This window comes from Tursiops truncatus, chromosome 6 (genome assembly GCF_011762595.2).
Source record: "Tursiops truncatus isolate mTurTru1 chromosome 6, mTurTru1.mat.Y, whole genome shotgun sequence".
Classification (NCBI taxonomy): Eukaryota; Metazoa; Chordata; class Mammalia; order Artiodactyla; family Delphinidae; genus Tursiops; species Tursiops truncatus.
In genome coordinates, this window is record NC_047039.1 from 59,063,595 (window position 1) to 59,077,470 (window position 13,876).

Here is a 13,876-nt window from a genome sequence, read left to right on the forward strand (position 1 = left end):
CAATAAAATCAATCAATTCCAAGATTTAGTGACCGAGTCCCTAATTTTTTTTTTTGGCTATGTCGGGTCTTTGTTGAGGTACGTGGGATCTTTTATTGTGGCACGCAGGCTTCTCTCTAGTTGTGGCATGCGGGTTTTCTGTCTCTAGTTGTGGTGCACGGGCTCTGTAGTTGTGGTGCGCAGGGTCCAGGACGCGCGGGCTCAGTAGTTGTGGCACGCAGGCTTACTTGCCCCGTGGCATGTGGGATCTTAGTCCCCCAACCAGGAATTGAACCTGCATCCCCTGCATTGGAAGGTGGATTCTTTACCACTGGACCACCAGGGAAGTCCCTGAGTCTGTAAGATCTTAAAGGGGGCAGACATTTGCCTAAGTAGTTAAATCTCAGTTAAATTTTAGTAGCATGATCTAACTATATGCAGAGGAGCAGAGAAAGAACCAGGTAAGGTCATTTGTATCTAGAAAGTATCTTGCAGTATAAGTAGCAGATCGAAATCTGGCACATTCAGGAAAGTGTGGAAGCTGGAGTTAGGCTGGGTAGCTAATTTAAAATCGTGTAGCCTTAGGTGAGTGGTTCTCTTCAAGCCTTAGTTTCCAAAGCGATGTGGAAAGCATTTGGTACAATTCCTGGCAAAGAGTAAGTGCTCAAAATGTCAGATGCTGTTATTACGTGCATGACCCCAAATAGGGTCTCATCTGCATCCAAGGACTTTTATAATTCCTCCTTAATTACCTAGTTCCCTAATGAAAATGCTGGTTAAGACTTTCCTGGTGGTCCAGTGGTGAAGAATCCACCTTCCAGTGTAGGGGACGCAGGTTCGATCCCTGGTCAGGGAACTAAGATCCCACATGCCGCAGGGCAGCTAAGCCCGGGCACCACGACTATTGAGCTCACGCGCCTCAAAGAGAGAGCCTGTGTGCCGCAAACAACATAGCCCACGCGCCCTGGAGCCCGCACGCCACAACTAGAGAGAAGCCTGAGTGCCACAACTAGAGAAAGCCCATGCGCCACAACAAAGAGCCTGTGCACTGTAACGAAAGATCCCGCATGCCTCATGCCTCAACGAAAATACCATGTGCTGCAACTAAGACCCTGACGCCGCCAAAAAAAAAAAAAAACAAAAAGTGGGAAAAAATAAGGAAAATAAATAAATATAAAAAAAACCCTGCATGTGGATCTTTTATTATAACTGATATTTTCTTGGTTGGGTGAAGGGCCTTTTATAAGTAGCCCTTTCAGCGACACACAGGAAAAAGTGTCAGAATTAGCACGGCAATTTTAGAGAAAAATGTAGGTCATGTGTTATTTAAGACATACCAACTATTGATATAAGGCAATTTAAAAGGGAAAACAGGGCTTCCCTGGTGGCGCAGTGGTTGAGAATCCGCCTGCCAATGTAGGGGACACAGGTTCGAGCCCTGGTCCGGGAAGATCCCACATGCCGTGGAGCAGCTAAGCCCGTGGGCCACAACTACTGAGCCTGCGCTCGAGAGCCCATGAGCCACAACTACTGAAGCCTGCGCGCCTAGAGCCCGTGCTCCGCAACAAGAGAAACCACCACACTAAGAAGCCCGTGCGCTGCAACGAAGAGAAGCCCCCGCTCGCTGCAACTAGAGAAAGCCCATGTGCAGCAACAAAGACCCAACGTGGCCAAAAATAAATAAAATAAATTAACCCCCCCCAAAAAAAAATGAATAAAAGGAAAAATATTTTACCAGGAGCAGAATTTTTATTTGGTGTAGATAAAACATGTGAAGGGAACAGAAGAAAACTGGAATGAGGCAGGTGTCAATACTGGGAAATTCTGACAAAGCCAAAAAAAGAAGAGCCAAAAAAAATTATGAGGAACCAACCTTGAGGAGTAACTGAGTGCTGTTTGCGGATCTTTCAGGTTCCTGCATCTAGTACTTAGTGTTGCTGAGAGGATGATTCTTATATTTCCCATATAGCTGTTCTCCTCATGTCAATATTCAAACAAAACTAGGGCTTAAAACTATAACTAGAGTTCTCTTTTGAGACATTTTCTCTCTGTAACATTTCTCTCTTTCCCACAATCAGGTGAAAATGAAATCCTTGCATCTCTGCATGCCATTTCCAGCAAGAACCAGATCTGGAGATCATATATTGGCATGGGCTATTATAACTGCTCAGTGCCACAGACAATTTTGCGGAACTTACTGGAGAACTCAGGATGGTAATGTATTTCTTGATGAAAAACAGGAGTGCTGTGATTTGATTTGCATGACTCTTTCTGTGTCCCCACCCCCCAAAGCCTCAGCACTTGCCCACTGACACCCATACTCTAGTGCTATCCCTAACCTGCAGGAACCTACCTGGCTTTCTCTGGCTTGGGAGATTTCCTTACTCAAATGTAGAGGACTTAGAAGCTTCTTTCTACTTTTATTCCCATAAAATAATCTAGAGCTCAAAATTGTGGGTGCTGGGCATCTCTTCCTCTTGCTGACTCCATGTTTGTTCTCAGTGAGCGTTTTTGAGCAAGATATCAAACCTGCAGGTGGGCAGATTCAGGGCTTTATTCTTTGGAGACACTAGGATTTTAGGCTGTCTGAGATTACTCAGTGAGTCAAAATCTTGGTCCATTGTCTTCTCTCGGGATTTTAGGAGCTACAGTTAACTATACCCCCCTCCTCTGCTCCCTGCCCCAAACCAATATTCTGGGTTTATGACCAACTGAAAAAAGAAGACATTGTATCAGGTAGATGGAGATGAAAATGTTAGCTTTATTACTTAGCACTTTGTAGAGAAAGAGAACATGTGTATTCTGTGAACAGGCTCTTCTAGAAACAATCAAAGACAAGGCTGAGCTGTTGATGTTACTTGTTCTGCTGCCACCTCACCTATCAGATAACTCTCGTTCCTAGTCCTCTAGGGGGTGGGGTAGGGGGTGTTCTTGTCCCTGCCCACTCTGGCTGCCACAGGTTGTGCAAAATGAAAATGTTTCTCCTGCACTTGAGGAAAACTTCCATGCGATCTTGCTTTTCCATTCCTGTTTGCTGTATGATAGAAAGAAGGAAACAGAGGTTCATGTCCTAGTACACACTAAACAATAAAACACCTTGGGTACTTCTTAACGGGCAAAGACCATGGCTTCAAAGGTGCCTGAGAGCAGATCAGAGCACCTGCTTCTTCTGCCCACTGGAAAATATTGTCTGATGATGGAGGAGGAAAGATGGGGACCCCTGGGCCTTTCTTTCTCTGTTTTTGGATCAGTGCCATTGTATACACCAGCATCTTTGAATTGAAACTTTATTTCAACTGATAACCTTATCTCCAAAGGAATGTGTGCACTTACCATCTCTAGCATAGAAACAAACCAAGCCTGGGAAGGCTTTGATACTTCCTGGGTGATTTTTTTTTTTTTTTAAGTTGGTTGGTGTACGAGGTAAATTTAATTTTTAGTAGGACCATTATTATGCACGGACAGAGTAAGTGATTGCCTCAGCAATTCAAAGGTATTTATAGCAAGATGCAGAGACTATCTTTTAGGTTAGCATATAGAAAAAAAATCAACTTTAGTAAAGGGAATGTGGACCCCCCATGGGAAAGCACGGAATTGCCTCCTTTGAAATACTAAGTACGTGCTCCACAGCAATATACCTTAAACATTTGCTGAACACTTCACATCTGTTTTAAAAATAGGTGTTATTTAATAAAATTCTGTCAGAGTTAATTTGAATCAAGTGACCAAAATTCTTATTTCAGTATAATTGCCTCATATAAGAAGCTGTCCACCTGCCATCCTATGACAGACTATTGAGACATCTGTTAGTCCATTTTTTCCCTCAAAAACAGAAGTAAGGGCCTTCCCTGGTGGCGCAGTGGTTGAGTCCGCCTGCCGATGCAGATGCAGGGGACACGGGTTCGTGCCCCGGTCCGGGAAGATCCCACATGCCGCGGAGCGGCTGGGCCTGTGAGCCATAGCCGCTGGGCCTGCGCGTCCGGAGCCTGTGCTCCGCAACGGGAGAGGCCACGGCAGTGAGTGGCCCGCGTACCGCAAAAACAAACAAACAAAAAAAACCAGAAGTAAGTGCCTGCCTGAGAAGACTCAAAGCTACCCCCCAAATTTACTGTTTGTTCTAGTCAACTCCTGAAGATGGGGTCCGTGTCTCCCAGCTTCTGTGGTTGGGTAGGAGCCTAACTTCTATGAGCACCAGTTAGCAAACCCAGATGGGTTTCATGTGGACGGCCCCCTTCCTGTTTTTGTAAATTTTCATTTCCCAGACTCTACTGAGTCCCTGCTCATTCCCCTCCCGACTCCCTCATTCTCCCTTTAAAACATCTAGTCACCTCTAAAACACACACACACACACACACACACACACACACACACACACACACAGAAATATGAACCCCCTCTAAGATTACAAACTTTGACAATTTTGACATTTTAGAGAGTAAACCTGATACCCTACGTAATTTTAAACTTCGCACAAAGTGTTCTTAGTACTAGGAATAGAGGTACTGTTTTGACTACTTACCATATGTGAACTTACACTCTGAACTTACACTCTGTTTGAACTTACACTCAAACATAGCGGTTTCTGTGTGTTTGAGTCTTGTGAGTGAATATGTGTTGGGCCGTCAGCACAGCGGGCCTTCATCTGGTGCCTAAAGCCCAGACCTGTAGGTCTGAGGACCAAGGCATATGTGTGGCTTAGGGCATAGGTTAGACTATGTGGGAAGCACAGCGCTTTTGCATCTTCTGTCTGCTTTTGCATAAGTGCAAAGGTAGTCCTGGTTGATGAGGGTGTTTGTCCTAGATGCAGTGATTCACGTCCCATCATTATAGAAGCCGGATCTGTTGGCCTAATCACTGTTGCATTGCTTTTGGTTTCAATATGCTCCATTTCTTTATTAATAGGAGAACAGGAATGAACTGTCAAAGAAGTAGTTTTTCTGCTTTGGGTGTGTGTGAGTTTGTGTGTGTGTGAACGCATGTGAAGGTATTTGTATTGCTGAGGGCTTCTTTTCCCCTGGGGTATTGGTAAAAGTTTGGATGGTAAACTCCAAGTTTGATTTGAAAAGCAAATGGCCTGTCTCCTCCTTCTTACAAAACAAGCCTCCCAAGTACATGAATGGGCTGCAGCATTCCAGCCATCTGAATACTGGCCAGCTGTCTTCGCTCTTGGTGGCCGCACAGAATATTCACCATATTGCTTCCTGGCTGTGAGTGGATATGTTCATTTACTTTAGGATCCGCCAGGGTTTTGAGAGGGAGACAGTGTTGTTCTTTGCTTTTCAGTTCTGGTTTTGGGGTGCATTTTAAGTTTTGTTCCTTTGCATTCTCCGAAAGCTGATCTGAAACAGAGGGTGGTACTGGCCCTTGCCAGCCCTGATAGGGAGGGCTGTGCACATGAGCTTGGGTAGACTTCACATTATCACCCTTCTGAATGGTTGCCATAGAGATGGAACCAACAAATTCCGGTGACGTGAGGTGAAAATCAATGGGTAACATAGCCTCCAGAGAATACAAACATTTGGGCTCTTACAAGAAGATTTACATTAGGCCTAGAATATATTTTGTAGGGTCTACTTTTTGAAATTTTTGATTGCTGATAATATCAGTTAACTAATATCAAAACACTTACATTTCCCTTGTGACTATTTCTGTTTTGTGTAATGTTGGCACTGGGATTAAATGAGAGAATCTCATGAATGTTTGTCTTCCTGCAACTCCCCCACGCCTTTTTTGGTTAAAATCGTAGAGAATACTGATTATTTTGGAATAAATGTTAATGCCATGTTGAATATATCATACATCCTTTTTGAGCGGAACAGAATGCCTTCTTGGATATGCAGATACTTTTTGGTTTTTAATATTAAAATATATCTAGAAACAGAAATCAATTGAGTTAAATATCAGTTGGAACATAGAAGTTGTAGATTACAGACATTTTCTTGATCACTGTTTTGCCTGGGGCAACTAAACCCTTTTATGCAGGATGGCAGGCCCTGTGCTAGCATTTTTCTCCTGAAACGAGGGTTTATTTAGTATCTCCAGGCTTGAGACTCACCAATCCATGTCCATTAATAGATGATTTTTAAGACCATTTATGTCTGTTTATTAGTGTAAAAAAAAAAGTGTGGATTATAAAAGAAGTTTACAAGTAAAAGAAGTAGGATCATGTATTTGTCATCTTTGTAGGAAAAGTTTTAAAGCTCTCTCCTTTTAGCAGTGCTAATTAGCATCAGCCTAAGCTTGGACTTTGAGCAAGGAGAGAAAGGCTGAACAAGGGAGGGGGAATATTAAATCCCAAAGTCTGTGAGCAAAGGAATAGCATGGTCTCAGGTATGAAGGACTGTGTTTGGGAGGTTTGGGGCTTTTTCTTGCAGGTAACTGGGGAGCCATCCCCATTTGAGCAGGAAAGTCAAACACATACATTTGCACCAGAAATATTAGATAATTTCCCATTTTAAGCACTGTGCTAGGCTAGTAAGGCATCAAAGGGGTGTATGTAGGATGTCGGAAGGAAGACTAATGGCAACTGGTCATCATTTGGGCCTAAAAAAATCTGGACTTTTTACCTTGAGAATTGGCATGATAGTGGTAACTTTGAAGGAATTTAAGAAAAGAAACTACCTTGTTTGGTGATCTGGTTGGAGGAAGGATAGGGAGTGTGATGCTGACATGGGATGTGATGAATTTCCAGATAGAAATTGTTTCCAAGTAGAAATATCTAATAATATCTGAATAGAAGTATGAATAAATCCTTTGGGAGAAGTCTATGAGTGTTTAAAAAAAATCTTCTAAGACCGGAACAGAGGATAAAAACTTTTCAAAACAACCAGCATTTGGGAAGGACTTAACCATTTCCAAAATGCTTTATGTATGTTAATTGGACTTGAGTGTTAAGATAATATCTGATATGGGTGATGTTATCTCCATTGATGGCCAAGAGAAATTGTCAGGGAGAGGTTTAGTGACTTGTCCCAGTTCACAGGTAATAAATTATAGAATTTAGGTTGACACCCAGAGCTTCTTAATACTTAGCATTGGTGAAGATACAGGGAAACCTGTGAATCACTGTATTACTTAAGGGAATACAGAATGGTGTGAACTGTCTAGAGAAAAACATGGCATATGTACCGAAAGATTTGAAATTGATTACTGTACACCTTATGATTTGAAATTCCATATCTAGGGATTTATCCTAAGGAAATAATACAAAGATAAGGATGTTCACTGTTATGCTATTTCTAATATTTAAAAACCAAAATTAATGTTCAATTTGAGGGGACTTGTTAAATTATGATAAATGATTTAATAACATAAAACAATCAAATGCATATTTCTGAATAATATTTAAAGTTATTAGAAATTGTCCATGGAATAATGTTAACAAAAAAAAATCGAGACACAACTTTATACAGAGTACCATCTTACTTTGAAGTATAAGTATGATTGTGATGTCAAAAAGAGACTGAAATTAATTAACCTGATTGTGGTGGTCATTTCACAAAGTATACATATATCAAAACACCATGTTGTACACTTTTAATATACACAGTTTTGTGAATCATACTTCAGTAAAGCTAGAGAAAAAAAAGAATGTATATAGAAAAGTCACAAATTAACAAGAAAAGGGGCAAACAACACAACAGAAAAATGAGCAGAAAAAGAAAAATAAAAAAGACTGAAAAGAAATGTACCTAAATGTTAACTATTGTTATCCTGGATTTCTGGGATTATGGGTGATTTTATTTTCTCAGTAGTTATCTCAATTTTCCAACTTTTTGCAAAGAGCATGCATCATATAATCAGCAAAAAAAGGTTGTAAACATGTTCCTGACACACAGAAGATGGTTAATAAATGGTAGCCGATGTCTTTAAAATTTAGAACATATAATAAAAAGAAAGTAAAAATTATGGTTAATCTTGCCACCCAGAGAAAATCACTGTTTACATTTTGGTTCACGTTTTTACAAATAAGATTGTAGTATTTTACATTTTACTTTTTAAATTAATGTATCATGAGCATCTTCTATGTCAGAAAATATTTTTACATATCATTTTCACAATCCATAGTATTATACGCATATTGTCTAATTTATTTAATCATTTTCCTTTTAATAGAGAGTTTGTTGCACATTTTTCAACATTCTGTTCAGTACTGTGATGAATTCTTTGGATGGGCTAGCTGATACATATGCATGCTTGTTTGCATATGTGTGTGTATAAGTCTGTGTGTCTGTCCGTATGCCAAATAATGATTGTGAGTAAAATGAAAAGTTCATGTTAGCCAGGCTATCTAAGCATATGTCTTTGTGGTGGCAGACTATGCTGTGTATGAAGATCTTATCTGATCTGAGGTCACAGTGGCCCCTTGCCTGTGCCTTTTGTGTGCCATTTCTGCTTAGATTCCCTTTCTACTTAGTCTACATTATGTATTGTGTGCTTCATTTATTCCAGTTCACCACCCGCTTAGAATTTGGCTAACTGATTTACAGTTGCTAAGCCAGGCTGTTCAAGGAATTAATTGAAGCAAACACATACTCTGCTGTATACACACACACACACACACACACACACACACACACACACACACACACACACACACACATATACATATACAACTATACCAATGAAAGTTTCAGGGAAATTATTTCAAAAGTCTTGACATTGTACTGCTTGGAAAGGCAATCTCCCCCATTCTATTCCCCCTCAAAGGTAAGAAGACATTGATTTCAAAGCCTTCAGAAAAGAAAAAAGAAAATAAAAGGTGGAAATATCCTGAATGTGATTACCAGATCAGGAGAGGAAGGAAAAGGGGTTGAAAAAAATTTTTTTTCCTAATACTCTTCAGGCTTGGAAGAACGAAAACAATAGGGATATGAAACAGCGTTACTCTCGTGTGGGAGCATAGACCCCAATCTGACACACTTTGGTAGTACAGTAATGGATTCTTGGTGAAAAGATAGCAGCTCTTTCCAAGTCCTCAGCCACCCTCTCTCCTCTTATTTTCTTTTCTTTAAAATATTTATCACTCTGAAATGATCTTATGTATTTTTTATCTCTTTTTTCCCCACTACAATATATTTTCCTTGAGATCAGGGACTGGTACCCATCTGGCTTATGATGTGCCACCAGAACTAATCATAGTATTTGGCACTTAGTAGACATGCAGTAAATATTTGTAGGATGAGTGAATGAATGAAGGGATGAAAAAGTGATGAAGTCACTAAGTGGATTAACTCTCATACCTAAAGACACATTTTTGGCTAATAACTGGAGGATTTTAAGGTTAGAATTCATGTCTATGCTGCCTTCTAACCATTAGTATTCTTGAATTTTGATAGGTATGGAGTTTATTTCCATAGACTTTTAATAAGTGGATAGTGACAATTCTTTTTTTTTTTTTTTTGGCTATGCCACGTGTCTTGTGGGATCCTAGTTCCCTGACCAGGGATTGAACCCGGGCCCTTGGCAGTGAAAGTGCGGAATCCCAACCACTGGACCGCCGGGGAATTCCCAACACTTCTTAAATAGACCTCTATTAATTTTTTAGGAGCACATAGAACTTCTGGTCAGTATAAACAAAGCTCCTCTCCCCCAAAACCAAAAGTTTCGAGTATTAGGTATTAGATTCTTGGATACTTTTCTATTGTGAACCATGGTTGCGGTGAGCTTTTTTCTTTTTTTTTATTCTGTTTATAATACCATAGACAGTCTCAAGTGGATTTTAAGAGCCAACTTGCAATACAGCATACTTATGATAAGATCATTAAAATAGAAATGTAAGATTAAGTAATTTAGAGGGATAGAAAAGTAAGTACTGATTATCCCCAAAGGATAATATTGTTACTATGATTTAATGCTGAGTTTCCTTACAAAAGACAAAAAGGAAGCTTATTGTTGTATTATATGATTCTCAAGAGAGGCAAACTTAATTTTCAGATACTGAATTCTAAAATGAAGGTATTTCATGAGCTTTTTCTGAATAGTGGATTCACAGTTTGGACATAGTGTTTTGGGTCCCTTACAGGATCACCCAGTATACTCCGTACCAGCCAGAGGTATCTCAGGGGAGACTGGAGAGTTTACTCAATTACCAGACCATGGTGTGTGACATCACAGGCATGGACATGGCTAATGCATCCCTGCTGGATGAGGCCACCGCGGCTGCAGAGGCAATGCAGCTTTGCCACAGGTGAGAGGCCCAGCATGAGATTCCCTCAGGGGGAGGGACATCTTCCAGTCTCACAACTGCTGTGCAGGCGGGGGTTTCCCTGCTCCGGTCAGTGCCCAGTGACTTTGTCCCTCTTTCCCTCTCTCTCTCTCTTTCTCTTCCCCGCCCCCTCTTTCTGTCTATCACACACACACACATTTGTGTCTATGAGATATGTTGTATCAGTATCATTATACCAGTTAGTTGAGGTAACAAACAGATGTGAAATATAGTGCATTTAAAAAGCCACTGCTGTTTATTGTTTAACATTATGTAAGAAAGATGTTTTGCTCTTCACATACATGATGTTAAGTTCAGGGATGTTACAGCAACTCCGAGATAGTATCAAGGACCAATGCCCCTCTCTCTTTACCATCGTTAGTGCAAGGCTTTCATCCTGTGGACTGAAGAAAAGCATACAACCTAAAAGTTGCAAGTTAAGTTTTATTTGGGGATCTTACTAAGGATGAGAGCCCCGGAGACAGTCTCTCACACAGCTCTGAGGAACTGCTCTGAAGAGGTCAGGGAGGAGCCAGAACATGTAGGAGGTTTTTGCTGGGAAAAAACCATGCAGTTGAACATTAAAAGATTACTGCTAATCACAAAGAACAGACATCTCAGGTTAATGTTAGTGCTTTTCAATATATGGGAAGATGCAAGAGTTTGGGCTCATTGAAATTATTCCTTAGAAATGCATCTTAACTATCTTGGGCCAGTCTCCAAAGCAAATAATACTTCCTGTTTTTTTCCATCCTGAGTTCCTCTCAGGGTGCACCATCAGTGGGCAGCTGCAGTGGCTAATGGCTTGATCCTTGTAGAACTGGGATGGCGGGCAACATTTTTTGTTTACTGCAATGGCAGACAACAGTCCCGTCCGCAGCCCTCCTGGTCACAAGATGACTGCTGGAGCTCTAGCCATGACGCCTGCATTCAGGAAGAAGTAAAGGGTACTTCTAGCGAAATAAGCTCTCTTTAAATAGTGTTTTGGAAGCCTCCACTCAACAATTTACTTATGCTTCATTGACCACCCCTACCTACAAGTGACCTGTGGAAATGCAGTTTTTTTCAGATGGGCACATTGCTGCCTCCTACATATTGGGGTTCTGTTACTATGGGTGACAGGGAGAATGGATATTGGGTAGGAACTAGCAATCTGCAATGTAATATGTAAATAAGCATCACCCTGTTTTATGAAGAATATTCTTCTCAGGTTGTATTTAATGTTTTATAGCTTTTCTTTTTCTATTTAACAATATTTTGTGAACATTTCCCCATTTCTTTAGTCAGCTTTCTAAACTGTGGCTTTTATTGGCTACATAGCAATATTCATTTGCATGGAAGTACCATAATTTATGTAACCTCACCTCTATTGTTATACATTGTTTATTCCCATTTTTCACTGTTATTAATGGTATTTTTGTGCATCTGTAGGATAGATCTTTGTCAGAAGTTCTGATTATTTCCTGAGGATGCATTTCTAGAAGTAGAATTGCTGGGTCATGGTTAACTTTGGTTAGTATTTAGTTGATAATCATTCTTCAGCTCCTCACCTTCTTTTGTTCATTGCCTCGAGAATACATTTGAGTTTACCTTCCCTCCAGGTAGAATTCTCATGTAGATGGTCATCTGGTAGGGAAATCTGCCCACATTGATGATGTGTCTGTCTGAGGTTTTGGGGGGCTGGCCCTAGTCGACTGACTGGGTTGACTGCAGTGGCTAATGGTTTGATCCTTGTGGAACTGGCGGGTAACATTCTTTGTTTACACTCTGAATGCCCATGTAAGTCTCTTTCTTGGCTTCCACAGACTTGAGGGGTGGTTAAATGGATTCTGGTACCAATTCCAGTCAGGGAGGGGGGTTCCTCTCACACCTGAAAACAAATGAACAAACATCTGCTGGTGTCCAACAACCCCCTCCAACTCAGGGTGCCATTCTCAAGTACAGGTTGTTACCTGTATTCAATCGACTGGAATTTTCATGACCCCCTCCTCAGAGCAGCGCACAGAACTCAGAGAAACATTTTACTTACTAGAACCAGTTTATTATCAAGGAACAGCCAGGCAGAAGGGATGCATAGGCCTGGGTATGTTGAAAGGGTCAGAGCTTCCATGCTCCCTCAGAGATCCCCATTCTTCCCAAATCTCATGTTCACCAGTCCAGAAGCTCTCCAAATCCTACCCTTTGGGTTTTTTATGGAGGCTTCACTACATAGACACGAGTGATTAAATCTTGGCCATTGGCAATTGATTCAGCCTCCAGCCCCTCTTCCTTCCCTGGAGCTCAGGGTGTAGAACTGAAAGTTCCAACCCTCTAATCACACGGTTGGCTCCTTTAGCAACCAGCCCTCATTCCTCTGTGGGATGCAAAAGTCACCTCATTAACATTACAAATGACACCTTGATCACTTTTCACACTTAGAAAATTCCAGTGGTTTTTGGGAGCTGTGAGCCAGGAACTGTGGACAAAGACCAAATATATATGAGAAATATATCTTGGTCATCTGAATGACCAAATATTTACTTCCTATAAATCACAGTGTTGCAGTTGTGAACCTCGAACTCACTGGGCAGATATGGAGACCTCTAAGTTCCAGGCCCTTCTGCTTCCCAAGCAGTCCCAGGGGTAGGTTCAGGCTCTTCTTCCTGTTATCTTAGGGACAGCAAGGGGGTGGGGGGGAGAATGCCGTTCCTAGTCTAAGCTTTTCACTTCTTTTCACCTTCTCTCTTCCTCATCCACCTTCTCGCAGCTCTCCCATCCCCCACCTCCATCCCCTTTTTCTGAGTAAAAGCTTTCATCTCACGCGCAGGCTCAGCGGCCATGGCTCACGGGCCTAGCCACTCCACGGCATGTGGGATCTTCCCGGGCCGGGGCACGAACCCGTGTCACCCCTGTCCCCTGCATCGGCAGGCGGACTCTCAACCACTGCGCCACCAGGGAAGCCCAGAAGCTGAGACCTTTGTAGTTAATGGGTCAGGGGTTCTCTCCTGAGCTTAATAGAGTCACTGGGCAATGCACACTCTGCAAGTGCTGGATTTGCTTCCTCTCTCTTAATTCTCATACCTTCCATCCTGCATTTAATTTTACCCTTGAGAAGCAACCTTGTGTTTCTTATCTTTAGGAAATGTTTTCTTCAATAGCAGTGTTTTTGTTTCCATCCGAGGTCATTTAGGCTTAGATAGCTCTTCTCTCCAGAGTTATTTAGATATAGACTTTGAAAGGCTTTGTGTATTGGACAGTTAATTTTGTATCTCCCAACTCTACCTACTCTATTGAATTTATGCTTATTATAAGAATAATACCTGTTCATAGTGGAAAATTTCAAATAGTAGAGAAGGATATAATGACAAGTAAACCTTGCTGTTTCTCAGTCGCATTCCATTGAGAAACTTGCTGTTAACTGGTCGTGTGGATCTTCCTTTTTATACAATATACTTGTATCCTCCACTCATTTCTTTTTACCCAGATGTGCTTGTGATACACAAAATGTTCTGCATCCCCATCAGTTTTGTTTCCTGAAACTATGGACTGTTAGAGAACTTCCTGAATTTGGGTCTTAGACCCAACGCAGTTCCTTCCATAGCTGTGTGGCACCTGCACGTATCACAACCTATCTGAGTTCTTCTCCGCTTCCTTTGAATGAGGACACTCGGTTTAGATAATCTCTAAATGCTCCTTTGGCAATAAACTTCT

General features: G+C 41.3%; 1 protein-coding gene across 1 annotated transcript in view; it reads left to right on the forward strand.

Moving 5' to 3' along the window:
* The window catches only part of GLDC (glycine decarboxylase), a 100,025-nt gene that overhangs the window by 17,725 nt on the left and 68,424 nt on the right, over nucleotides 1-13,876 (forward strand). Inside the window, exons 3-4 of the mRNA XM_019934824.3 lie at nucleotides 2,058-2,193; nucleotides 10,004-10,168. Coding sequence (XP_019790383.1) covers nucleotides 2,058-2,193; nucleotides 10,004-10,168 — 301 coding nt within the window. The remainder of the gene's footprint in view (nucleotides 1-2,057; nucleotides 2,194-10,003; nucleotides 10,169-13,876) is intronic.